Source organism: Urocitellus parryii, chromosome 7, assembly GCF_045843805.1.
Source record: "Urocitellus parryii isolate mUroPar1 chromosome 7, mUroPar1.hap1, whole genome shotgun sequence".
Lineage (NCBI taxonomy): Eukaryota > Metazoa > Chordata > Mammalia > Rodentia > Sciuridae > Urocitellus > Urocitellus parryii.
The window spans coordinates 161636594-161663522 of NC_135537.1; the positions used below are offsets into that span (position 1 = coordinate 161636594).

A 26929-nucleotide genomic window follows, 5' to 3' on the forward strand; every position below is an offset into this window, starting at 1 on the left:
TGAGAATACATAAGACACCAGCAGCAGAAGAAAGGTAGAAGTTGACTTCATGTCCTTGCCGTCTTTTGAAACAGGAGAATGAGTACACCTAGACGGGAGGGAGGTGTCCCAGGCTTGGTTTATTCTGCCTCTTCTCCTCCACCCTGTGGAGAAATGCAGTGTTCCCTGGTTCTCAGGCAGGGTGAAGCAGTTTAGCCCCGGCTCCCTGTTAAGCAAGTTCAGATGCTGGGTCAGTGTGTGGGGTGTGCCCATCGACAATTCAGGGGCTTATCCTTCATCCAGATCCTAACTCGGGATTCTTTGATCTGGGATGAAGACAGAAAGAGAGAAAAAGCTTCCCAGTTTACTCATTTTGATATTTGTTGGCTCTGCTTGGGGAGCTGAGCCCCTGATACTATGCAGTACATTCCCCACAAAATTTTCCCCACCCAAAACAAACTTAAAAACCATGTAACTTTTTACTTTTCCTGCAGAAACCAACGGGATAGGATTCAAACCTAGGTGACAAACTTTTGAGAAATCCAACCTGTTGTATGTCTGAGAGGCTGCTACTGTATCAGCATCACAAGATAAAGCACTCTGGTATCACCTTGCCCATGTCCTTCTTAGTGTCACCCAAGACATTTGACTCTGATATGGTAACCGATAACTTTTCTTGTTCCACTTTGCAATGTTTCATTTCCTACTTCTTATTACGTTGGGACTTGTACAAAAGTGGCAGAGTTGTTGAGAGCTGATGACCAGTAAAGGGAGAACACTAGAGGAAATGAGAGACAGTCAGGAAAGAAAGCCAAAGCAGATTTTCCAATCCTATGCTAAATCCAATCTGCATAAAGAGATGAATATAGAAATCTTCTTCCGTATCTGATGAAGTCACTCCACTTATGACACACAAACGCACATGAATCACCTAGCTTTTTTTTTTTTTTTTTTAAATCCAGAAGTGTTGTGCTGGGGATTATGCCTGCCCCGCTGATACAGATCCTGAATGGAATCATCAGGAATGGCACAGTGCAAGGTGTCAAAATCAAAGTAAGGCCGCAGAATTTTGAGAGAACCCTCCAAATACTGAGAACTTCTGTTGTACTCAAAATGGTCTCCTGGATTTCTATATTTGTGAGAAGGGCTTCTTATTGATGTCCCCCAGAATCCAGATTCAGACCTGTTTCTCCAAAAAGGTCCAATTGTGTTGCTACATAGTAGCAAGGGTTTATCTTCATGCTCACCTAGCATTCCAGGCCCCCATTATTCAAGTGAGCTTGAAATTGTTTTAAGTGAACTATGGCTGCAAAATTTTCACTGTCTTATCTCAGGGAGCATACAGTGGAGTGGTTAAAGTCTGAACTCCTCCTTGTGATGAAGAGAAACAAAGAGCCCAGCTCTTAGGAATGGCATCAGTTCTCCTGCAAACAAAATGCTGGAATGCGGACTTTTGGCACATTGTGGAAACAGGAGAACTATTAATTCTATAATGATTTTCATGCCAGTGGGTCAGGAAGGCTATCCCACATTATACCTTACTGCATCTGAAAACATGTTTACATCCCCAAAAGCCACCCTAAGTTTATTTTTTTAAGGAAAAAGATAAATCATTACTTCCATAGGGAGATAACTCCTAATATTCCTATGATGCTTGAACCCTATGAAAAACCTCCTAAAATGAAAATGTCATTTTGGTTTTTCTACTTAACTCCAAAGACAGGCTCTGACTTATAAGTCTGCTTGGGCTTAATGCTAAAGTATCAGCAAAGCTACAAGCTCTCTACCATGAAATAAGCCTTCCTCTTTCACCTCCCATCATTTTGAACCCTGAACCTCATAGAGTTAGAAAGAAACACTGTATAAAAACAAAGGGTTAAAATATTACAAATAAATAGCTAAAATCATCTTCCCTCTCCCAATCACTCCTAAGAAACAGACACCAAACATTGCTTAAGTGTCCAAAATGACCCAAGTCCTTCATTTGCCCATGCCTCAAATGGACAACTACCCAAAGGTGAACAACCTTCATGCAAATGCATCAAGGAATGTATTGCTTTTTCATTTTCTGCCCAGCCCTTCAAATTCATGCACTAAAGTGAGTTTAAAACATGGCCTAAAAATGGAAAAAGGGAGAAAAAATATATATGAATATTTCCCAAAAAACTGTTTTCCCACCCTTCCATCTCCTTACATCCCTCCCTCCCCCTCCCTTTTGTAAGCACATATTTTTAACATTTTCTTTCTGGTAAAAGAATAAGGAATTCTTGATAACCAGAATCAAACCCTGTGGTCTCTTTAGTTGGGTCTGGATATACCTTTCTGAATTTACCCAGCTTGGTGTCAAAGCTATGACTTTTAGGATTCTTAAATCAGACCTGTCTGACTCACCCCTTGTGTTGGTTTACATATAAACTTATCATTAGTTTCTTCTCTGGCTACATTTGTTTAGAAACCTAGGTTCCTAATTGCCAATCAGAGCCACATCCATTAGATCATCATCTTCCTCCCCAATCATAAAGTCAGGGCTGAGCCTTGAGGGCCTATCTGCAGATAAGATTGTGTTACTTGTCATAGACAAGGACTGGTCTGAAGAGATAGGTGATTTAGACCAACTCTCTGGCTTGATGCTATGAGATTTTTTCTTGTCTCTGTCTTTGTCCCGGTCTCTATCTTTGTCTTTTACTTTCTTTTTTTCCTTTTTGTGCTTCTTATGCTTCTCTGTGCTATATTCTGGAAGTGGTCGGATACCATCATCTGAGCTAGGGCTGTTCTGGTAAGATTTCTCTGCTATGGAGGAGCCTGACTCGCTTTCACTGTCCAGATTTTGGGGAGTATATGCTGGTGACTTACTATGGCTGGGAGAACCACGTTCATGCTTTGGAGTGGAGCCACTGATCAGTGGAGAGCCATAGTTTTTAGAAGAGGCCATTTGCGGTCTGAGGCCTTCTCCACTACTTTCCCCAGGTTTCTGCAAAGTCACTTTGGCTTTAATGCTGGGGGAGCCACCATCATGCTTGCTGATAATAATTTTTGCCACACCTGTACTCCCCACATTTTTTGACTCTGAGGTCTTCTTAGAAGAATCCACTGAACCCCCAGAAGTAGAAAGCTTTGATTTGTCTTTATCACTTTTCTCACGTTTGCCCTGGAACTCTCCTCCAGACATATTATGTTTTGAGGACATGGGATGGCTAGAAGAATTTGTGCTCACCCCCATCTGACCATCCATTGGATCTTCACCCCCAGGTCCACTGGTGACTACTCCATGCTTCAATTTATCTATGACAGCTGTCAGAGATGGCTTCTTATTTCTGCTGGGAGATTTCCCTTTGGAGCTCCCATGCTGGTTCTGAGAGGACGACATGGAAGAGCCACTTGAGGAAAATGAGGAGGAAGATGCTGTACAAGAATTAGATGATGGAGGAGTTTTCTGAGATAATGAGCCTGAGGATCCTAACCCTGAAGATGACTTCATGCCAGAGCTTGAACTAGTTCCAGACATATGAGAACCACCAGAACCTGAACTGATTGGAGACTTGGCTTTAGAGGATGGAGGAGTCCCAGGAACAGGCTTCATTGGAGAAGCAAGCTTATCAGAGCCTCCAGGAGGCCTTGAATGAGAAGGGGATATGTTTGGTTTACTTAAAGAAGGATTCATAAGTGATGATGGCTTGCCTTGAGGTTTCATCTTTGTACTGCTAGAGCCACTGCTCAGACCATGCTTGGTAATGGGAGAAGAACCTGGCTTTCCCCCAGACTGAGATGAATTTTTGGACTGACCAGATCCAGAAGACCCTTGGCTGGTATACATACCGCTACTTAACTTGGAACTTGATGAGCCTTCTGATTTACTGCTTTTCATCTTGCCTGAGGTGGAAGCAGAAGAGGAGGAAGAGGAGGAAGAAGAATGGCTATGGTGGCTTTTGCTGCCTGAGGAAGACACAGAACCACTGCTGGTATACTGACTATGAGAGGAGGGCTTGCCCACCATCACTGTTCCCTTGGGAATCTGAATAGTGATTTTGGGGATGGGAGGTGTAGAAACACCTGGGGGAGTTTGAGATCTTCCTGAACTGCCTGGAGATTTGGATCCACCTGTACTGGTAGGTGGGGTAAACGGTCGATTAGAAGAACTGTGGGATGGAGACTTTCCCTCTGTGTCTGCCTTCTTCCGCTTTGGAGGCTTATCTTTGCTTTTACCATCATTAGAAGGAGTCCGGCTGCGCTTTCCTGGTTTGCTGTCTAATCCTGGGCCTGACAAACTACTATTACTAGTTCCATTGCCTTCTTTTATCCTTTTTTGAGTCTTTTCTTTCCCTAACTCCCCAGCGGTCATTAAAGGACTCTGACTACCACTGTGATGCTCCAAAAGATCTGCAGGACCCAAAGCCTTACCAGCTACTGATATAATACTGAAATCAACAGTGTCAGCTTGGCTATTGCCTTTAAATTTTGTTTCCCCATTATCACCTCCAAGCATTGGCACCCCCAAAGAACTTAGTGCCTGAGATGCAAATCCTTTGAAATCATCATTATCCCCACTTTGGCTGCTTTCATCAAAATATTCTTCTCCAAAACCACTTTGGCTTTGACTGTTCAATAAATCAGGATTGAAATCTACTCCATCAGGAAAAAAATGATTGGTAGGAGAGTCACTACTGGGGCTTCCAGCAGCATCTGCAATAAGGTCAGCTGGATCAGTGTATGGATTTTCATTATTATTAGTTTGAAAGACATCAGAGTCAAAAAGGGCACTCTGAGAATGCCCAGAACTTGAAGAATCCCGAACAGGGGTGCCAATGGGTGGGCAATCATCACTAGTGCTGGGAAGCTTAGAGGCTTCTTCTGCAATGTCTGAAAGGATATCAGTTACATCTGGGCCAATGCTGTCTGAACTGGATAGTCGGACCATCCTTTGAATACTGGGTTGGGGATGAGGTACTGGTTGTGGATAAGTTGTTGGAGGAGTACTACACTGGCTTGGAGCTGGAGTAATGTGCGGCGTATCCAATGTGTCAGCTGCCATATTGACATCAAAGATGGGGTTCTGCGAGTCAACATCCATTGAAAATAGCTCCCTCTGAAAGTCATCTTCAGTCTGGTGCTTGGGTTTGTCAGGTGGTAATCTTGATGACTTCTTCTTCTTGGTCTTGTTGCTCCCCGGGCATATTTCCATCCGGGGTGAGCCAGAAGAGGAGTTCTGCCTTTCTAAAGGGCTGCTTCCATAAAGGGTTGAGAAATCCTGGGCAGGATTATCTTTAAGAAGGTTCATGAGCATCGGGTGGTTCTTGGTGTTGCCGGCCATCGAAGAGACAGGTGGCGGCGTGTGATGAGGAGGGGTCGGACTCGAGCCAATGGTAGACCCCCCGTTCCCTGTGATTTGCAACAAACTGGTAAGAATTGGGTTCTGAGACACCTTGCTGAAGTCCTCCCCATGGCCCACCGACTCATGCCGATCTTTGATGCTCATGCTCATATTAAACAAGGTGGTAATGGGACCCCCCGGAAAGGTGTTGGTTGGTGTAGTGGTACCACTCATTGGGTTGTTGCCTGTGGTCATGCCATACCCTGGGCTGCTAGCCGGGGGCAGGTTCTTTTTCACCATGTCTTCAACTGTCTCTGCAATGAGGGACAGTGCTGGGGTGTCAGCCTGAATGGTTTCAGCCTTCCTCCGAATAGCCCTCATCGTCACAGGGATGGACATACATCTGCAAAATAAGATGGAAAAACAGATAATACTGCACTAGCTGCTGAATGAAACTCATTTTTCATTTGGAAAAACAGGCTCTAATTTTGCCCGAGACTTAGATAAGCCATCAGTAGTTTGCAATAAGCAAGTTTCAGGTAAGACAAGTAAATCTGTAAGGCAAGAATAGTTCTATCAAATGCCAAAGCTTTGGATATATTCACATTCTAAAAAAAAAAATTGACTCAGTAGGCAATTGTTAACCTCTTATGAAAATATACCAAAACAAACCATAAATGAGTCCAAATGATTAGATTTCATATTGAACTAAAAGAAAACTGGTAATAATAATGGAACACAGTAATAGAATACTTTTAGGGCATTACATGTTAATTAATGTGATCTATTATTTATTTTAGTGAACCATTAAAAAAGTCTCTTCATCCATCAAGTTATAAACCTTATTGGCTTAGATCATTCCAAAGCTATTGTAAAAAGTGCTACAGCTGGTGTGAAATCTTGTTTATTTCAAAGTAATGCACTTTTAACTTTCCAGATAAGTCAGTATTTCAAAATATACACTTGAAAAACATTTTGCTCTAAAACATACATCAACAAACTTTTCCTTATTCCACCAGACAGAAATAGTATTGGTTTTGTAGGCCATAGGCGTTTTTGTCCAACTACTCTGTCATCTTAGCTTAAGAGCTGCCATAGACATGTAAAATGAACATCAGAGTTCAAATAAAATTTATTTACCAAAATAGGCTGCTAGGACTGGGGTTGCGGCTCAGTGATAGAAACCTTGCCCAGCATGTGTGAGGCACTGGTTCCTTTCTCAGCACTGCATATAAATAAATACAATAAAGGTCCATTGACAACTAAAAACTATTTTTTAAAAAATGGGCTGCTAGTTTCTGCTTAAAAGTTACATATTAATGTTTCTGAGAAGATGATGACTTAAGTATATTCTCACATATTCACATTTCATGGTTTATCTTTTAAAAAGTGGCAAAACAGTATAGGTGAAAAGAAAAGTGCATCTTACTTCAGCTGTTTCCCACTTTTAAGTACACTAATGCCTGACCTAAAGTTACCTACCTTATCTCCTATTACTCCATTGTGATATCAAATTAAAATAAAGAAGTTCCGATCACTTTTAAATCCAAAAAAACAGATAAGAGTGAATTCAAAGGAATGACTGTGACTTTCTCCTTTATTTCCAATTCACTCTAATACTGAAAACATACTCTTATTGGACTCTGATGGAAAAGGGTCAGTGCTACCTTTGAACAACTTTGGCAATGAAGTCATCTGTGCAGATTAGTGCATCTGAGAGCCCCTTGTAGAGTTTACAGCTCACATGTGTTGAGTCCTGCACATCCATTACCACTGAAAGACAAAATATGGGAGTTTTTTGTGATAGATTGTTTCTGACCTTCCAAAAGATACAAGGACCAAAGTAGCTCCCCTGAGAGAGGTGTTAGCCACCCACACAACTCACCACACACCAAGGAGTCATTCACAGGGTGCTGGAAAGATACACTGAAACGGGACTCTGAGAGGGGACACACTTCAAACTGGAGGAGCCCGGGAGAATCTAAAAATCAAAGAAAAAGTTCATAAAACAACCAAACATAAGACATGAAACCAACAACAATCCTTAAATATACAGAGTAAAATTACTTTTTCCCTTTTTGGAAACTAAATTTCTCTTTCTCTCTTACACACACACAGAAGGAATCAGATTCCAATGAATTCCAGTTTATTGTTGAATCTTGCAAAAACAAAAAAGTAACTAAACTTTCAAATTTCTAATATGAAGATATGATACCTAATTTTTTTTAAGCACTAGTGATTGCTAGATGAGTGTTGTACCAGTGAGCTACTTCTCTTTTTTTTTAATATTTATTTCTTAGGTGTAGATGGACTCAACACAATGCCTTTATTTTTATGTGGTGCTGAGGATCGAACCCGGGTCCCGCCAGTGCTAGGCAAGCACTCTACCGCTAAGCCACAATCCCAGCCCCTGAGCTACATCTCTTAAGTTGTACTTCCTAAACAAAACATTCTGGCAACAGAGGCACAAAGATCACATACTTGCTCCATTACTCCCCAGTGTAAACTCATTTTTAGGACCCTGAAGCTATGTGGAGAATTCTCCTAAGATTCAAACACATGAAATGTTCTGTGTCATTACTCCCAGCTCTTGAAATTCTCTCTCTTTTTTTTTTTTTTTGGTACTGGGGATTTAATCCAGGGCACTTTACCACTGAACTACAACCCACGCCCTTTTTTTATTTTAAAACAGAGTCTCAGGTTGGGGTTGTGGCTCAGCAGTAGAGCACTCCCCTGGGATGTGTGAGACCCTGGGTCCGATCCTCAGCACCATATAAAAAGAAATGAATAAAATAAAGGCAATGTGTCCACCAAAAACTAAAAAATAAATATTAAAAAATTCTCTCTCTCTTAAAAAAAAAAAAACAGTCTCATTAAGTTGCTTAGGGGCCTAAGTTAGTTGTGGAAGCTGGACTTGAATTTGTGATTCTCTTGTCTTGGTCTCTTGAGTCACTGGGATTACAGGTGTGTGCCACCACACCCAGCAATTTACTGATTTCTAAAGCAATTTTTATTTTCATGAATGATATCTTCTGTTTTACCCTCCCTGTTTCTTCTTGCCTACCATGTACACTGATACACTTTTACAGAAATGCTTTATGCCCAAGGTAAAAAATAATCAGCTAGAGAAATCAAAATTTATACCAAAATATTTAATAACTGTTTGAAAACCAACAGAAATCTAGAATCCTGAAAAAAGGGGCACAGATCTCCCTTTTCAAGCTATATGATAGCTGAGCATGGTAGCACATGCCTATAATCTCAGCAACCCAGGAGGCTGAGGCAGGAGGATCTCAAGTTCAAAGCCAGTCTCATCATTTTAGCAAGGCCTTAAGCAACTTAGCGAGATCTTCTCTCAAATACTAAAAATGGCTGGGGGTGTGGCTCGGTGGTTAATTGCTTCTAGGTTCACTCCCCAATATCAAATAATAAAATAAAATATGATATTATAATTTGCAGTTCTCCAAAGAATGGGGAGATTATACCAGGAAAGCACTGTCCTAACAACCTAAAATTTAGATATCAATAAATTGTTTCTCACTACAACAAGGTACCTGCCACAAGCATAGGCTTTAAAATACCCAATTCATTACTAGGTTTAGAAAAAGTTAAAGTTCATGGAAAAAAAAAAAAAACAGTGGTTTGAAATACCAATTTGAACAGATTAGTCCCATCAAAATTATTTGTAGTAATTAAAGTAGATTCCCAATTCTTCCCATTGAGGTTTAATTCAATTCATCTGGGTGTGAAAACCAAACAAAGGAATTTTTATGTTAGCTTTAAAAGCTCCACAGTGTTTTGATCAGCCACCAAATTCAAGAACTACAGGAATAGTTAGTTCCCATCTTCCAGTAAGTATATCAAAAGGAAAGGCGGTACCTTCTTTCAAAATAGTTCTTTTGACACAGCTTCCAATTAGGGTGTTATAGGCCACCTGGTGTCTGATTATATTCAGGATAAGAGGAACTCGACCAGGGTGCTGAAAGGTGATTTTGTTAACAAGTGTTCCCTGTAGACTTCTGCCATCGGGAAGAGGAGCATCCTTGTTGAGGAAATAACAGTGTTGCTGACCCGGAAGAGCCTGGGCAAAAAGAACAAAGTAAATGAATACTGTTTACTAATCCACTGTATTCTGACACAAACTACCCTAAAAAGAGTCTATGGTTCAAAAAGCACAGCAAAGTCTTAGAAAGTAATAGAACTCCACAGTATATTCTCTGACTAGCAGATATGATAAATGTTAATCAGTTGCTCATCTGGCTGAAAGGATTCCTTCTTAGGAAAACTCTGTCCTGGTGCAATCCTAACTTAGCTAATATAAAAATTCCTCAGAAATTTGTACTAAAGAGGTTTCATTTTTTTTTTTGAGACAGAGAATTTTTTAATATTTTATTTTTACTTATTGGCAGATATAACATCTTGGTATGTGGTGCTGAGGATCGAACCAGGCTGCATGCATGCCAGGCGAGCGCACTACCTCTTGAGCCACATCCCCAGCCCTGTACTAAAGGTTTCTAAACCATAAGTGCAATATCTGTTGTGGCTTTTTCTTTCTTTTCTGTTTTTTTTTCCTTTGGTTAGGGGTGGTGGGATTGAACACAGGGCCTAGTGCCTACTAGGCAAGTACTCTACCACTCAGACATATCCCCAGGCCTTTTCCCAAAAATTTCACTTTGAGACAGTGCTCCTAAATTGCCCAAGCTAGCCTCAAACTTGTGATCCTCCTGTATCAGCCTCCCAAGTAGTTAAATTACAGGAGTGCACCACTGTACCCAGCTCAAAATCTGTATTTTTAATAAAATGTTCTTTATAATTACAATGCACCCAGAATTTGTGAACTACTGATAGTCTAGACTGTCAAACATTCAAAAAAATTTAAGCCCAGATGAGGTTTTGCAACATTTCATAATTGATTCATCCCAATACTTTGTTCTTTTATGTACTTAAAGGACTTTTCCAATTATAAACTTATGGTGCATGAAACAATAAGAATTTTTAACATCTAGCTGTAAGCTTGTAAAAGGCAGGATACCATTAAAAGATTTTCATCTCTTTGAAGAATGTCAACAAAGAAATATTCACTGCTGAGTTTCCCAACTTGGAGGCTCATGGCCTTTTTCTTTAGTATGTATCAGAGATTTTTGTAATTTCTTGTGTGAGTGAGGAAACAGGTCATGACCAAGCCATCTAAATGAAGGTGTCAGACCCCACAGTGCTATAAAGAAGATTCTGATCTTGGGTCTAAACATAAGTTACAACATTCCAGCTCCACAGGGCCTTACTTACAGCATAAAATCGCATGTTGTGATTTAAAGGAATGGGGTCAGGATCCTTTGACAGCTCAAATTGAGTGATCAGTTCATAGAGGGGTACGTAAGTTGGCTGAGTCTCAAATAATGGAATTCCTGGGGAAAAAAAAAAGATTAATATAATGATCACATTAAGATCAAAATGTTCAGAGCTCAATTTTCACTTCATATATATATATATATATATATATATATTTTTTTTTTTTTTTGGTACCAGGGATTGAACTCAGGGGAACTTGATCACTAAGCCACATCCCCAGCAATATTTTGTATTTAATTTAGATCAGGGTCTCACTAAGTTACTTAACACCTCACTTTTGCCAATGATACTTTTGAACTCTCAATCATCCTGCCTCAGCCTCCAGAACCACTGGGATTACAGGCATGTACCACCACACCCAGCTCCCTTCATGATTTTTACATTCACCCCTTTATTTAAAAAACTAAGCATTTATAAAACACCATTAATATATATACCCCTGGTTACTTCTTTCAGGTCTATAAGACTATAAGCAATCCAGGGTAACCTGAATTTGAATTTTCATGCTCACATCTATACCAAGTATTAGCTCCTGTTGCTCAAAATATACCAGCAGTTTGGTAAAGACTTTAAAAAGAAAAAAAACAAAAAACTCACCTGTGCAGTTTTGCAGTTTCTGAACAAATGTTCTAGATACTGGGATTGGTTGGGGAAATTTCAAGAAGAAACAAGCAGGAAGATCAACACTGTTGGCACTGGTGATGGAGGAGAAGGAAGGGGTCCTTCAAAAAAAAGGGTAGGAGGAAGAGTTGGATTTTGATTTGGTATGAAAATGAAAACTCCAAACACCTATTATTAGACATGTATCACAGACAAGTATTTACAGGGTCTGTCAAAGGTCATTCTTTGAATTTCCTTCTAACAATTCCTAAACATAATCTGTTAATGCTGAATTATTTATTCAAACATTTATCCGGGACTAGACTTAATGATAAAGCATGTATTCAACACAGGCAAGGAGCTGAGTTCAACACACAACATCAAAACTCAAACCTAAAACAACACATTTATTCAAGGTAGAGAATGTTTGCTATGAGCAGACCTTAGAAGAGAAACATTCAAATAAATACTGTACATAAGGGAAATTAATGGAAAAAAAAAAGGAGTCAAGTTCCAAAAATTCAAGTGGTAAGCCAAATGAAATATTATTTCACATTGGTATTTAAGTTCAAAATATGGACTTTGCTTCTCTAAAATTATGTTTAACTTACCATTTGTTGTCAACTGGATGTGACCCCATAATTAGTGGTGCAATTGGAAGTTTATACATAGTAGATGTTCCTTCAATTGTCACTGATGCATTCATGCCCAAAGATCGAGGAACTAGGAATAGGAAAGAAAAAAGATATTCTTCAAAATAACACAAATTAGCCAACTTGGTGTGACCCCATAATTAGTGGCACACACCTAAAATCCCAGCAGCTGGGGAGGCTGAGACAAGAGGATCCTGAGTTCGAAAAGCCAGCCTCAGCAATGATGAGGTGCTAAGCAACTCAGTGAGACCCTGTCTCTAAATAAAATACAAAATACGGCAGGGGATGTGGGTCAGTGGTTGAGTGCCCTTGAGTTCAATTCTCGGTAAAAAAAAAAAAAAAAAAATTAAGTGGATCACATTAAAAAACAACAACCTCATTATATATCAGCCATATATATCAGATACTTAATCCCTATATAATTTCATGGGATAGAAGTTATCTTTTTAGCCAACCACTACTTATTTCTGCCAGTAAATAAAATACAAGAAGCAGGCACAGTGGCAAACACCTATAATCCCAGGACAATAATTCTGACTCACTGGAATTACAACAGTGTACCACCAAGCCTGGCTTCAGAAAGAAATTTTTTAAAAGGGCTCATTAACGACACGTATTTTATCCAACTTCAAAATACATTTTAAAATGATTATAATTATGCAATAGAGCCAAGGATTGAAGTTATGAGAGGACCAAATGACTTATTAGGCCATTTCTCACTATCTTTTGTTATAAAGATCAAGTAAAAAATAACATCCATTGCTGTAGTTCCTTTAGTAAGTTGACTATCCTGTTCCCCTATAAAGAAATGAGAAAAGGCTAGGAGAAGTACCAGCAACCTGGAAGATTAAGACAGGAGGATTCTAAAAGTGAAGCCAGCCTCAATAACTTAGACCCTCAGCAACTTAGTAAGACCCTATCTCAAAAATAAAAATTAACAGCTGGAGATATAGCTCAGTTGGTAGAGTGCTTGCCTTACATGCACAAGGCCCAGGTTCAATCCCCAGCACCACCAAAAAAAATAATAAAAAATAAATTAAAAAAATAAATTGTGTATTTTAAATAAATAAATAAAAATTAAAAGGACTAGAGATATACCTCAATGTTAATATACCCCTGAGTTCAATCCCCAGTACAAACAATAAATAAAGCTCTTTCTATATGTGTGGAAAAAAAAAATATATATATATATATATATGTGTGTGTGTGTGTGTGTGTACATATTTACATATGCACATGTATAGAGATTGTGTGTTTAGTATCAGGTACATGTGGTAAGGACAGAAAATAAATATCAAACCAAAATTAGAGGCAGGCTAGACAATCAAAGTTTACAAATATTTTAAAAACATTGGACAAAATCTTCAGTTGTTTTGCAGCTAAAGACTTACCATTATTCTCATGCAAAATGATAGGAGATGCAGTCTTATCATCCAACAGGTCAGAGGGAGAGGCATAATACTTCATGTTCATTAAATGACCTATGAAAAATAAAACTTTTTACTGCATTTTTATTAATATATTACAAATAAAGAACAGATTTCACACTTCTATACACCTATATACAAGAAAATAGTTTCTTTTTTTTTTGAGAGAGAGAGAGAGAGAGAGAGAGAATTTTTTTTAATATTTATTTTTTATTTTTGGCAGACACAACATCTTTGTTTGTATGTGGTGCTGAGAATCGAACGCGCCGCACGCATGCCAGGCGAGCGCGCTACCGCTTGAGCCACATCCCCAGCCCAAGAAAATAGTTTCATAGTTATGAGAAGCCATGCTCTAAAGCAGCTGGCAAAACATGATAACAGTTTAAGTACTGGGGCTGGGGTTGTGATTCAGTGGTAGAGCAGTCGCCTAGCTGGGTTCAATCCTCATCACCACATAAAAATAAAATAAAGGTATTACACCCAACTACAACTAAAAATGAAAATATTTTTAAAAAAGTATTGATTCTGAAAGCAATAATTTACTTCACACAATTGGAAAACAAAGAGAGGAGGGTAGTGCAGGTATTGACACCTTAGAACTCCTTATAAAATATAGAAACGACTAATACTTTTCTCCCTCTGCTTATGTCTTTATGAGCTCAAGGTGAAATTAAAAGTAATGATTCTGGGCTGGGATTGTGGCTCAGGGGTAGAGCGCTCGCCTAGCACAGACAGGACCTGGGTTAGATCCTCAGCACCATATAAAAATAAAGGCATTGTGTTGTGTCTATCTACACCTAAAAATACAATAATTATTTTAAAAAATAAAAAATAAATAATAAAATAATGACTCTGAAACTAAAATTAGACATTTTTCTAAATAATTAAAATAACCTACCCCCACTCCTAGGAGTGAGATAGCCAACACTTCCATGAAGAATCTTATCCAAGGGACCAGCATTAGTTGCTTTCCTGCAAAACAAATTATCTATTAGACACAGAAGGTCTTAGCAGCCCTTTCGTCTTAAATGTGGTCTGGGGTTGTAGCTCAGTGGTAGAGCACTTGCCTCGCATGTGTGAGGCACTGGTTCCATTCTCAGCACCACATAAAAATAAAGGTATTTTTTTAAAAAGTCTTACAATGTGCCAGCTCTGGTGGACACGTCTGTAATTCCAGTGGCTGGAGAGGTTGAGGGGCTGAGGCAAGAGGGATGGCATGTTTAAAGCCAGCCTCGCAACAGCGAGGTGCTAAGCCACAGTGAGACCCTGTCTCTATAAAATACAAAAAAAAGAGCTGGAGATATGCTTAGGCCCTGAGTTTGATCCCTGGTAGCCCTACCCCGCAAGAAGTAGTCAATGTAACTAGGCACATCAAAAAAAGTCTTAAAATATAAGTAGGCACAGTGGTACATGCCTATAATCCCAACTATTCAGAAGCTAAATCAGGAGAATCTGAAATTCAAGGTCACTCTGGGCAATTAAGCAAGACCATTTCTCAAAATGAAATGAAAAGGGCTATAATATAGCTCAGAGGTAGAGTGCTCTGGGTTCAATCCACAGTATTATCCAAAAAAAAAAAAAAAAAAAAAAAAAAAAAAAAAAAAAGGCCTTATAATGAAAGATGCACTGGGTTTGATCCCCAGCACCACAAAAACAAATAAAAATAAGTCTTATAATAATACCATAACAACTCTGTTCTGTAATTGGGGGATATAACAAATATACTTCCCCTTCAAAATAAATGGATTATTTCTAAGGACACACCATTATATAATATGGTAAACATATATTACAAGTTCACTACTATTTATCAGATGGGAGTCCAAGTTTGATGAATTATCAGTTAAAATGTATGAAATACGAAACAACTTAGTGATACTGAATCTCATAAATGGAACACAAATATTATTTGGAAAGGGAAAAGAGATAATCAAGATGGACAGTATTTTATTATGTAAAATATAGACTATAGTGTAATAATACATATCCATAATAGAGATGTATAAATAATAGGATAATACCGTGGGTGAAAAACCAAAAGTCACATAGAATTGATTCTTTAGTCAGTCTTACCAGTACATAATTGCCATTTTAGATAGATCTTGTTCTAAGGATTGGAGAGCCAAGTACATTTTAGTCTTCAATTTGCTGGAGAGCAGATGAGGATAAAATATGAGTTAAGTCATTGAATGTACATGTTAGTATATGTGTGGGTATACACAGACACAAACACATACTGATACAGAAAGCACAGCCCTGCATGATAGCACATGGCTGTAATCCAAACAACTCAGGAGGCTAAGGAAGGAGGATCCCAAATTCTAGACCACCTTTAGCAACTTAGCAAAATCCTGTCTAACAATAAAAAAATAAAAAGGGCTGTACAGTAGTAAGTGCTTCTGGGTTCAACCCCAGTAACAAAAGAAAAGAAAGAAGGCCTAAGGGTAAGAGCATATTAGAAACAACTAAAGAAGAAAAGAAAAAAGACCACATTAGAAACAACTAAAATATTTTATTTTTTATTTCTGTGGGGCTGGAGACTAAATCCAGGGTCTTCTGCATGTTAGGCAGACACACTACCACTGAGTCATATTCCCAGCTCTAAAATATTTATTAAAAAAAAGACCTAAGTATGGATTGGTGGTATACACCTGTAATCCCAGATACTTGGGAGGCTGAGGCAGAAGGATCCCAAGTTTGAAGCAAGCCTCAATAACTTGGCAAGACTCTATTGAAAAATTTAAAAATAAATAAATAAAAGGGGCTGGGCACACAGGGTGAGGTGGCACACACCTGTAATCCCACCAACTCTCAGGAAGTCGAGGCAAGAGGATCACAAATTGAAAGCCAACCTCAGAAATTTAGTTAGGCCTTAAGCAACCTAGCAAAACCCTGGCTCGAAATAAATAAATAAATACATAGGGCTGAGGATTTACGCTCAGTGGTTAATACCCCTGCGTTCAAACCTTAGTACCAAAAAAGTAAAAATAAGAGTAAAAAAATTAAAAATAACAAGTTATTGGTTCCACAATAATTCCTTTCATTCTAGAAATCAATGTTAAATGCATGTTAAGAATACTCTGGGAGATAGAGATAGAGCTCAGTTGGTGGAGTGCTTGCCTCTTATGCACAAGGCCCTGGGTTCCAATCCCCAGCACCACAAAAAAAAAAAAAAGAATGTTCTGTATTCTGGCCACCTACTAATGCAGATATTAAAAGATCTTTAAAAGACATAAAAGTTAAAAACTGAGTTGCACTGAGTAGACATTATGTAATGACATTATGACAGGAGAGTTAGCAAATTTCTAAGCATACATGACTTGCAGACTTATACTGGTTCTCCTAAAACATAAAAAGAAAATAAATAAATAAATATACTTACTTGTCTCCTGGAAGGTTATACAGATTAACAAGGCCCTTAAGATGCTTAGAAAATTCATCAAAATTTTTTTCCCTACAAGAATTCAGGGAAGAGAAAGAGAATACAAAATACAATTACTACTCAATTTTACAATAAAGTGCCAAAATTGGCTTTTGTAATTGGCTTTAAGTTTCTTGAAGTTAATCAATAACAGTAAAAGAAGGGCTGGGGTTGTGGCTCAGAGATATAGTGCTCGCCTAGCATGTGTGAGGCCCTGGGTTCGATCCTCAGCACCACATAAAAATAAAGATGTTGTGTCCTCTGAAAATTGAAAAATAAATATTAAAAAAATTCTCTCTCTTCTCTCTCTTTAAAAAAAAAAAGATATTGTGTCCACCTATAACTAAAAAAATAAGTATTTTTTTAAAAACAGTAAAAGAAGAAGAAATACTTTCCTTTCTCTTTATGCCCCATTTTTCTGGAGAAACTGCTAAGAAGCAATATGAAAGTCAGTCAGCTAGGCATAGTGGCACACATCTATAATCCTAGAAGCTTAGGAACCTGAGGCAGGAGAATCCAGACTTCAAAGACAGTCTCAGCAAATTAGCCAGGCCCTAAGCAACTAAGTTAGACCTTGTCTCTAAATAAAATCTAAGAAAGGACAGGGATGTGGCTGAGTGATTGAGACCCCTGGGTTTAATCCCCGGTACCAAAAAGCAAGCAATATAAAAATCAAAAGACCTGATTAATTCACATACCAATTAGTTACAAAATAATGAAATCTAGTTTAAGTGGATCATGTTTTTTGGTGGTTTTTTTTGTTTGTTTGTTTTGGCAGCAGTGGTATCAGGAGGGATTGAACTCAGGGGCTGTCTACCACTGAACCAAATCACCAGCACTATTTTGTATTTTATTTAGAGACCAGGTCTCACTGAGTTGCTTAGAGCCTTGCTTTTGCTGAGGCTGGCTTGGAACTTGAAATCCTCCTGCCTCAGTCTTCTGAGCCACTAGGATTACATGCATGCGCCACCACACCCAGCTCCTTCCCTTTTAATATTTAACTGTCACTGAATGCCAAGAGAAAAAAAAAATAGTAGTAGTACACACCTGTAATCCCAAGTACTCAGCAGGCTGAGGCAAGAGGATAACAAGTTAAAGGCCAGCCTCAGCAATTTAGCCAGACCCTGTCTCAAAATTTAAAAAGAAAAAAAGGGTAGCCTGGGGATGAAACTCAGTGGTAAAGCATCTCTGGAGTCAATCCCCAGTACCACAAAAATAATAATAATAATAATAATAATTTTTTTTAAGTTTTTGATTATAGAGGTAAAAATGAGAAGCACATAAACTAGGAATATAGAACATTTGTAGGCCTATAACAACCTCAAAAAACAGGAAAGGCAGCAAGGACTCTGAAAATAAACCAGATGACCAGATCTGCCCTAGGAAAAAGAAACTACCACCATGAAGTTTGGCATTCTAGGACTAAATAGTCAGGATTGGAATCTTAGCCAAATGAGGTCTTGTGGGTAGTTTAGGGATCCAACACATTTCAATAATTCATCTCTTTCCAAACTTAAAGGAAAACAAAAGCTCTAGAAAGCTAATAGCCATGATAATCCCAAGCATGTTATCAGTCATGCTCTGAGCATTTATAACTCATAGTATTATGAAGATTGGAGAAAAAAAAAAGACAAGCAGCAACAAAATGTACTTCCTACCTTAATATTACCATTTATACTAAGTGAATGGAAACATCATAAAAGGTTAAGATTCATTCTGAGGCTGGGACGGTGGCGCACTCCTTTAATCCCAGAGGCTCGGGAGGCTGAGACAGGAGGATCACGAAGTCAAAGCCAGCCTCAGCAATGTAGAGGCACTTAACAACTCAGTGAGACCCAATCTCTAATGAAATACAAAATAAGGCAGGGGATGTGGCTCAGTAGTTGAGTGCCTGAGTTCAATCCCCACTATGGAAAATAAAGATTCATTTCTGAGGTTCCCAATTCTGAACAGGCTTATAAAATAACTTAAGAATACAACCAGTTCCTAAGTAAGTACAGTCTCCTACTATTCCAGGTGAGAGCCAGAGATATTGGCTTTTTCTGGAGTATGATGGTATTACACCTTGGTACAATTACTGATTCACTAAAATTTTTAAAAGGTTATTTTTTTATATTGCATTACAAGTTTTAAGAACTTGTTCAAACTTGGCTATAAGCACATTAATCTTACAATTGAGAAGACTTAAGCAAAACTTCTTTCCTTCATCTTACACTTTAAGACATTGCCCATGTGGTATTTGAGAACTTCCAAGTTTAAAACAAAACTGGTATAATAGTTTTTTAAAAATTTTCAGAAAAGGCCGAGCAGTATGACACACGCATATAATCCCAGCAGCTGGAGAGGCTGTGACAGGAGGATAGAGAGTTCAAAGCCAGCCTCAGCAAAAGCAAGGTGCTAAGGAACTCAGTGAGACCGTGTCTCTAAATAAAATACAAAATAGGGCTGGGGATATGGCTCAGTAAAGGAGTGACCCAGAGTTCGATCCCTGGTACACCCCTCCAAAAAAAATTAAATTACCAGAATATATTAATCTGGATTTAAAAAAAAATTTTTTTTTTTAGTTATAGGTGGACACAATATCGTTATTTTATTTTTATGTGGTGCTGAGAATCAAACCCAGGGCCTCACGCATGCCAGGCGAGCGCGTTACCACTTGAGACACATCCCCAGCCCATGGATTTAAATTTATGTATGAAAATTTCTTCTTAATTCAAAAAGGAAAACAAGTCAGCAGAAAAAAACACAAAGCAATAAAAGACTGTCTTCAAACCTACTATTTTTTATCTTGACAGATTATTATATATATACCTTAAATATAATATAATTTTTCTGAAGATCAATGTGAAAAGTTGTTTTCAAGATACAGACTGGGGGGCTGGGGATGTGGCTCAAGCGGTAGTGCGCTCGCCTGGCATGCGTGAGGCCCAGGTTCGATCATCAGCACCACATACAAACAAAGATGTTGTGACTGCCAAATACTAAAAAATAAATATTAAAATTCTCTCTCTCTCACTCTCTCTCTTTAAAAAAAAAAAAAGATACAGACTGGGGGACTGGAGATATAGCTCAGTTGTTAAGTGCTTGCCTTGCCACAAGCCATGGGTTCAACCCCCAGCACCCAAAAATAAAAAGACTGGGGGTTGGGTTTGTAGCTTAGTTATAGAGCGCTTGCCTAGCACTGGGCACTGGTTTCAATTCTCAACACCATATAAAAATAAATAAATAAAAATAAAGGTTCAACTAGAAATATATATATATATATATATATATATATATATATATATACACACACACACACACACACACGCACACATACATACATATATTTAGAGGCTGGAGTTGTGGCTCAGCAGTACAGCGCTCTCCTAGCACGTGCAAGGCACTGGGTTTGATCCTCAGCACCACATAAAAATAAATAAATAAAATAAAGGTATTGTGTCCAATTACAACTAAAAAATGAGTATTTTTTTTTTTTTTAAAGATAAAGTCTCAAACTTTCTCAGGACTTTTCTGACTCAATGATTAGGCTCCATTTATTTTGGTTCCACATAAAATTCCTAACGCTACATCAGTAGCTCTCCATCAGTGTGATTTTTGTTATCGATCACAACATGTGACAATGTCTGAGAATGTTTGTTTAGCCAGGCACAGTAGCACATATCTATAATACTAGCGACTGGGGGGCTGGGGACGTGGCTCAAGCAGTAGCATGCTCGCCTGGCATGCATGCGGCCCGGGTTCGATCCTCAGCACCACATACAAACAAAGATGTTGTGTCCGCCACTAACTAACTAACTAAATAAATAAATAGATATTAAAAAAAAAAAAAAAAATACTAGCGACTGGGGAAGCTAAGGTAGGAAGACTGAAGGTTCAAAGCCAGCCTCAGCAACTTAGCAAGGCCATAAGTAACACAGAGAGACCCTATGTTAAAAATTAAAAATAGGGCTGGGGATGTGGCTCAAGCAGTAGCGCACTCTCTTGGCATGCGCAGGTCGCTGGGTTTGATCCTCAGCACCACATCAAAATAAAAAAATAAAAGATGTTGTGTCCACTGAAAACTAAAAAATAAATATTAAAAAAATTCTCGGGGCTGGGATGTGGCTCAAGCGGTAGTGCGCTCGCCTGGCATGCGTGCGGCCCGGGTTCGATCCTCAGCACCACATACAAACAAAGATGTTGTATCTGCCGAAAACTAAAAAATAAATATTAAAATTCTCTCTCTCTCTCTCTCTCTCTCTCTCTCTCTCTAAAAAAATAAATAAATAAATAGAGGAAGAATTAGGGCAAGGGGTGAGATATATGCATAATTAAACAGTTTTTTTTAAAAAAAATTCTCTCTCTCTAAAAAAATTTAAAAATAAATTAAAAATAAAAAGAACTGGGAATGTGATTCAGTGATTAAGCACCTCTGGATTCAATCTCTAGTACCAAATAAATAAACAAACAAATATTTGTTTTGTTTCTGGCAGTGCTGAAGATTAAATCCTGGGTCTAACACATGCTAGGCAAATGCTCTACCACAATGCTCCATTCCCCAGTCCCTGGAGATATTTGTCATTGTTACAATTGAGGGGATACTACTGGCAGACATAGGAAAGGCCATGGATGCTGTTATATATCCTACCATGCACCAGATAGCCCCCAGAGAAAATAATTTTCCAAACCAAATTGTCAATAATATTGAGGTTAAAATCCTTGGACAGACTGAGTAGGCTTAAAAGTCATTCTAACTTAATACTGAATGTCAATATGTACAGATTGAGAAATCGTGGCCAAGAAAATAAATTTCTATAACAAGAAACTAAATGCTGATCATTCTCAAAACCAACTATAAACAAGAGCAGAGCCAGCTGTGGTGGTATATGTCTATAATCCCAGTGAGACAGGAGGATCACAAATTCAAAGCCAGCCTCAGCAATGGTGAGGTACTAAGTAACTCAGTGAGACCCTGTCTTTAAATAAAATACAAAATAAGGCTCAGTGGTTGAGTGCCCCTGAGTTCAATCCCTGGTACCAAATAAAACAAAAAAAACAAAAAACTAGAGTAGTGGCAATGCCTATAGTCCTAGCTACCTGGAAGGCTTAAGGCAGGAGGAAAGCTTGAGCCCAGTTCCACACCAGTGCAGGCATTATAGTAAAACTCTTATCTTAAAAAAAAAGAACAGAACTGTCACTAGCAAGGAATATGAATGTTATTTGCTCACCTTAACTGTTGTACAAGCTCTGGGCAGCTCTAAAATTAAAGAAAGTACATTAAAACATTAAACTATATTAACAACTTTGAAAACATCCATTTTTTTTAATTAAGGCACATGCTTTATAACAAATATTAGAACTACAGAAGGCCCTTATATTAAGATATCAAAAAGCATATTCTTCCTACTAGGTGAATAATGAGTTTGGGGTGGGAAATTAAAAATGAAAATATATGAAGTAGTTTTAAAGGAATCAACTTTCAGTAGCTTGTTTAAAATATTAGGAACTCTCTTTAATGCCATCCCTGGAATTATACCAAACTAACTGGTTATACACATTTTACATTCATTTCTATTAAATGATTTTTCAGATTTCTGTCCTTGATTTTAATCTCTGAAAGGATGGGAACTGTATGATTTATTTATTGTTCAACTGCGGCTCATGTTTGTTGATATAAAATTTAAAAAGTTCCTCTCGTGTTTCCAGTTATCAAAGCCCTTGGATGATGTCAGAGATGGACGCACATTACTCTAAATTTCATTCTAAAGCTACTGATGTAGCCCATCACATCATCTCTACAGTGGCTCAAGAAAAAAACCTAAACCCAAACTAAACCCCAACAATTCATTTTTAAATCAATGTTCCTATGTAAAACCCCATAGATTCCAGTGAAATATCAACAACACATACCACAGGATTCTCCCCATGGTGAGCCACTTTTACATCACAAAGCTGTCCTGCAGGATCTAACTGCACTTCCACATAGAACATATCTGACGTGATGTAACATTCAGTGCCACTGGCACTGAGATGAGAGCCCAGTCTAGCAGGAACAAATCAAAACAAAAATTAATAGAAGACACAGAAATAAAGCCACCCAAAGTTAACACTAAGTTAAACATTCTGCCTACAGATAGGGCTACATACCCATTCTGTCTCGCTATTGATTCCAAACGGTCAGTCATTGCTGGTAAAGATGTTACTACGAAAAAAGAAAGTCACAAAGAATGTTCCAAATAAATGGTTTATTCTTCAAAGACAGAAACATACTAAGGAGTATATATATCCACCATTCCAAAGCCATAAACATATTCAGTAGTCCAAATACCAGTAATTTACACAAAGTTCATTGGTACAGTTTCACTGTGAGGCTAAGATGGCAATAAGGTTAAAATAAGACCTACATGAAATACTATTAACCTTCCTCTTTTCCTTTTTCATTACTCCTTATTTTGGACAAGTTGTCTTTAACTGAAAGAAAACATATTATCTGTTAATGCATATTATCTGTTAATGCAAAGTCAGGCACAGTGGCATGCCATTAGTCCCAGTTGCTTGAAAGGCTGAGACAGAATTGCTTGAACCTAAGAGTTTGGGCTAGTCTGGGTAATACAGTAACATTCCATTTCTTTATTTAAAAAAAAAAAAATAGCCGCCTTCTTACCTATTCCTACCTGCTAATGCAAGAACAAGGAAGATGAACACCAAAGTCAATATAAAGGTACAGCTTAAGTGGTACAGTGTGTACATGTGTACTTAACATGTATGAATCCTGAGTTCAATCCTCAAAACCAAAAAAAAAAAAAAAAAATCCATCTGGAAATGTATGATGTCAAGATCATTGGACTGTTAGGTGTAATTAATTAAACAAACAAACAAAAAAATGGGCTCAGTGGTCACACTTGCAATCCCAGCAACTCAGGAGACTGAAGCAAGAGAATCCAATTTCAAAGCCAGCCTCAGCAACTTAGCAAGGCCGGAAGCAACTTAGCAACACCCTGTCTTGAAATATAAGATGCGGCTCAAGGACTGGAGTTGTGGCTCAGTAGTGGAACACTTGCCTGGTTTGTGAGAATCAAAGGGTTCTCAGCACCACATATAAATAAATAAAGATCACTGACAACTAAAAAATATTAAAAAAAAAAAAAAAAAAAAGATGCAGCTCAGTGGTTAAGCTCCCTGGTTGGAATCAATCCCCTGGTATCAAAACAAAAAGAATTGTGTGTGGGGGCTGGGGCTGAGCAGTAGAGCGCTCACCTAGCACGTGTGAGGCCCTGGGTTCAATCCTCAGCACCACATAAAAATAAATAAATAAAGGTATTATGTCCAACTACAACTAAAAAATGAATACTAAAAAAAAAAAAAAAAGAAGACTGGGGTTGTGCCTCTATGGTAGAGCGTTCGCCTAGCATGTGTGAGGCACAGGGTTCGATCCTTAGCACCACATAAATAAATAAATGTACATAAAAAAAGAATTGTATATGTGTGTACATACTAGATGTCTGTGGGATATATATGCATGTATATGTAAATGCATACATACATGTACAAACATTTAAGTGTGTCTGCACACATATAGGTATATATGTATATACACACATCTATGTCTGTGTATACATGTTGTAAATGTATGCATATAAACAAATACCCTGGGGTAAGTAAAGCAGGTTTTCCAGGCATGAAATAGACCCTGGGTTCAATAGCAAGCTCAAGAAAAAAAAGGAGGAGGGGCTAGGGTTGTGCCTCAGCAGTTGAGCGCTCGCCTTGCACTTGCGAGACCCTGGGTTCGATGTTTTAGTACCATATAAAAATACATAAGTAAAATTAAGGTATTGTGTCCAACTACAACTAAAAAAAAGAAAAAAAAGGGGGGGAGCTGGGTATGTTGCCCGCTAGTACAATACCTCAATATTCACAGAATTATTTACAACAGTCGTAAAACAGAAACAACTGCCTGGAGCAAGTGCTGCACATTTGTAATCTCAGTTGCTTGGGAGGCTGAAGCAAGAAAATCCCAAATTTGAGGCCAGCCTGGACAACTTAGGAAGACCCTGTTACACATAAAAAAAATTAAAAGGATGGTTGGGGTTGTAGCTCAGTGGTAGAGCGCTTGACTAGCATGTGTGAGGCACCACATATAAATAAATTTTAAAAGTCCATCAACAAAAACAACAAAAAATAGGGCGGGGGATGTGGCTCAAGTGGTAGCGCGCTTGCCTGGCATGCGTGCGGCCCGGGTTCGATTCTCAGCACCACATACAGACAAAGATGTTGTGTCCGCCAAATACTAAAAAATAAATATTAAAATTCTCTCTCCCTCTCTCTCTCACTCTTTCAAAAACAACAACAACAACAAAAAATATACACACACACACATACACACATATATAAATGAATAAATGAATGAATAAATAAATAGGATTGAGAATATATCTCAAATGGTAAAGTGCCTGTGGGTTCAATTCCAGTAAGGGAAAAAAAAAACAAAAGAACTATATACTTAGAAATGGTTAAGACAAAAAATAAAAATGGTTAAAATGGTAAATTTTAGGTTATATGTATTTTACTACAAATACAAAAGAAAAAAATTACTCAAATGAATCACATTCACTTGTGGTGGATTACAGCAAAATTTGTGTATGAGTCTATCTGCTTCGGTGGTGCTTGGGACTAAACCCAGGGCTCTGTGTATACTAAGCATACACTGTACCACTGGGCTGCATTCACAGCTCCTTAAAATCTGTTTTTACTTTCCTGTCTCCCCAGAATCAGAATTAGTCATTATAAGTATGAATAATCAAGCTCATGATTTAAATTTTATGTTTGCTTTCTTGAAAACATTCTAGATAGCTAAAATGTCCATCTTCTGGGCTGCAGATGTAGTTCAATGGTAGAACGCTTCCCTAGCATGGATGAGGTACTGGGTTTGATCTTCAGCACCACACAAAAATAAATAAATAAGATAAAGGTATTGTGTCCATCAACACTAAAAAAAAAAAAATTAAGTCAATCTTGTGGGGCTGGCTCAGTGATAGAGCGCTTGCCTGGCATGCGTAAGGCACTGGGTTTGATCCTCAGGACAACATAAAAAAATAAATAAAAGTACTGTGTCCATCTACAACTAAAAAATAATTTTAAAAAATTCCACCGTCTGGGATGGGGTTGTGGTTTAATGGTAAGAGTGCTTACCTAGCATGTGTGAGGCACTGGGTTCAATTCCCAGCACCACATATAAATAAATGAATAAAATAAAGGTCCATCAGCAACTAAAAAACAAAAAATTTTTAAGTCTATCTTATCGAGAATTAATTAGAAAAGAATATGTCCAGAAGAAAATCTCTCTTTTTTTTCTGCTATCTTATATCTTCATTAATTACCTTTTAAATCTCTATCAGCCTCCAAAGTAAGATCACATTCAAATGTTAAAGTTCAGGAATCAGGAGCTAGGGTCATGGCTCAGTGGTAGAATGCTTGCCTAGCATGTGTGAGGCACTGGGTTGGAGTCTCAGGACCACATAAAAATAAATAAAGGTTCACCAACAACTAATAAATTTTTTTTTTTTTCAGGAAAGAGCCAGGCTCGGTAACACACCACCTGTAATCCCAGTGGCTCAGGACGCTGAAGTATGAGGATTGCAAGTTCAAAGCCAGCCTGAGCACCTTAGTTAATGAGGCCCTAAGCAACTCAGCAAGACCCTGTCTCTCATGAAATATAAAAAGGGACCAGCGATATGGCGTGATGGTTAAGTGCCCCTGGCTTCAATTCCTGGCACCACTACCCCGCCCCCAAAATAAAGTTCAGGAAAGAGCTGATTTCAAATCCATAAATGAAAGTAAGAGCAACACATAGCAGAGAAAGTTGACCTACCTCAATTTGTATTTCTAATATAAAACAGACTTTCTTAAATGGAGTTTTTTATAAAATCAGTATATTTCAAAGGTATTTACAAACCTTTGAGAGCCTTCTGTAGAGTCTCCAAACAGCTGACCAAATGTTGATGCCCTCCAGAACTCATCACAACCCTCTTCTCCTATATCAAGTGGGAAAACAATTGACGTAAAGATCAATGAAGTCAACCATGTTTAAGGTTAACATACATATTATCCTGATAGTAATAATTCCAGTTCCCCAAAATGTGAAATTTTACAGTACAAAGGATGTTTTTTCAGATTTTTTTCATGCCCTAGTAAGTCTCTCTCTTCTTTAATT

General features: G+C 38.1%; 1 protein-coding gene across 5 annotated transcripts in view; it reads right to left on the reverse strand.

Annotated features, from left to right (window-relative positions):
• Window positions 1-77: 77 nt before the first annotated feature.
• Window positions 78-26929, reverse strand: part of Med1 (mediator complex subunit 1) — a 36712-nt gene continuing 9860 nt past the window's right edge. The window contains exons 3-18 of one of the 5 annotated variants that reach the window (XM_026386717.2): window positions 26672-26750; window positions 22867-22921; window positions 22630-22762; window positions 21948-21976; window positions 16699-16770; window positions 15390-15464; window positions 14215-14288; window positions 13281-13370; window positions 11848-11959; window positions 11234-11358; window positions 10574-10692; window positions 9167-9368; window positions 7173-7268; window positions 6955-7060; window positions 5550-5690; window positions 78-305 (exon numbers count right to left, since the gene is read on the reverse strand). In XM_026386717.2, the coding sequence (XP_026242502.1) occupies window positions 275-305; window positions 5550-5690; window positions 6955-7060; window positions 7173-7268; window positions 9167-9368; window positions 10574-10692; window positions 11234-11358; window positions 11848-11959; window positions 13281-13370; window positions 14215-14288; window positions 15390-15464; window positions 16699-16770; window positions 21948-21976; window positions 22630-22762; window positions 22867-22921; window positions 26672-26750 (1539 nt within the window). In that variant the 3' untranslated portion in view covers window positions 78-274. Of the gene's footprint in view, window positions 5691-6954; window positions 7061-7172; window positions 7269-9166; window positions 9369-10573; window positions 10693-11233; window positions 11359-11847; window positions 11960-13280; window positions 13371-14214; window positions 14289-15389; window positions 15465-16698; window positions 16771-21947; window positions 21977-22629; window positions 22763-22866; window positions 22922-26671; window positions 26751-26929 lie in introns of all 5 variants that reach the window. The other 4 variants (XM_026386714.2, XM_026386713.2, XM_026386716.2 and 1 more) reach the window with 4 other exon arrangements.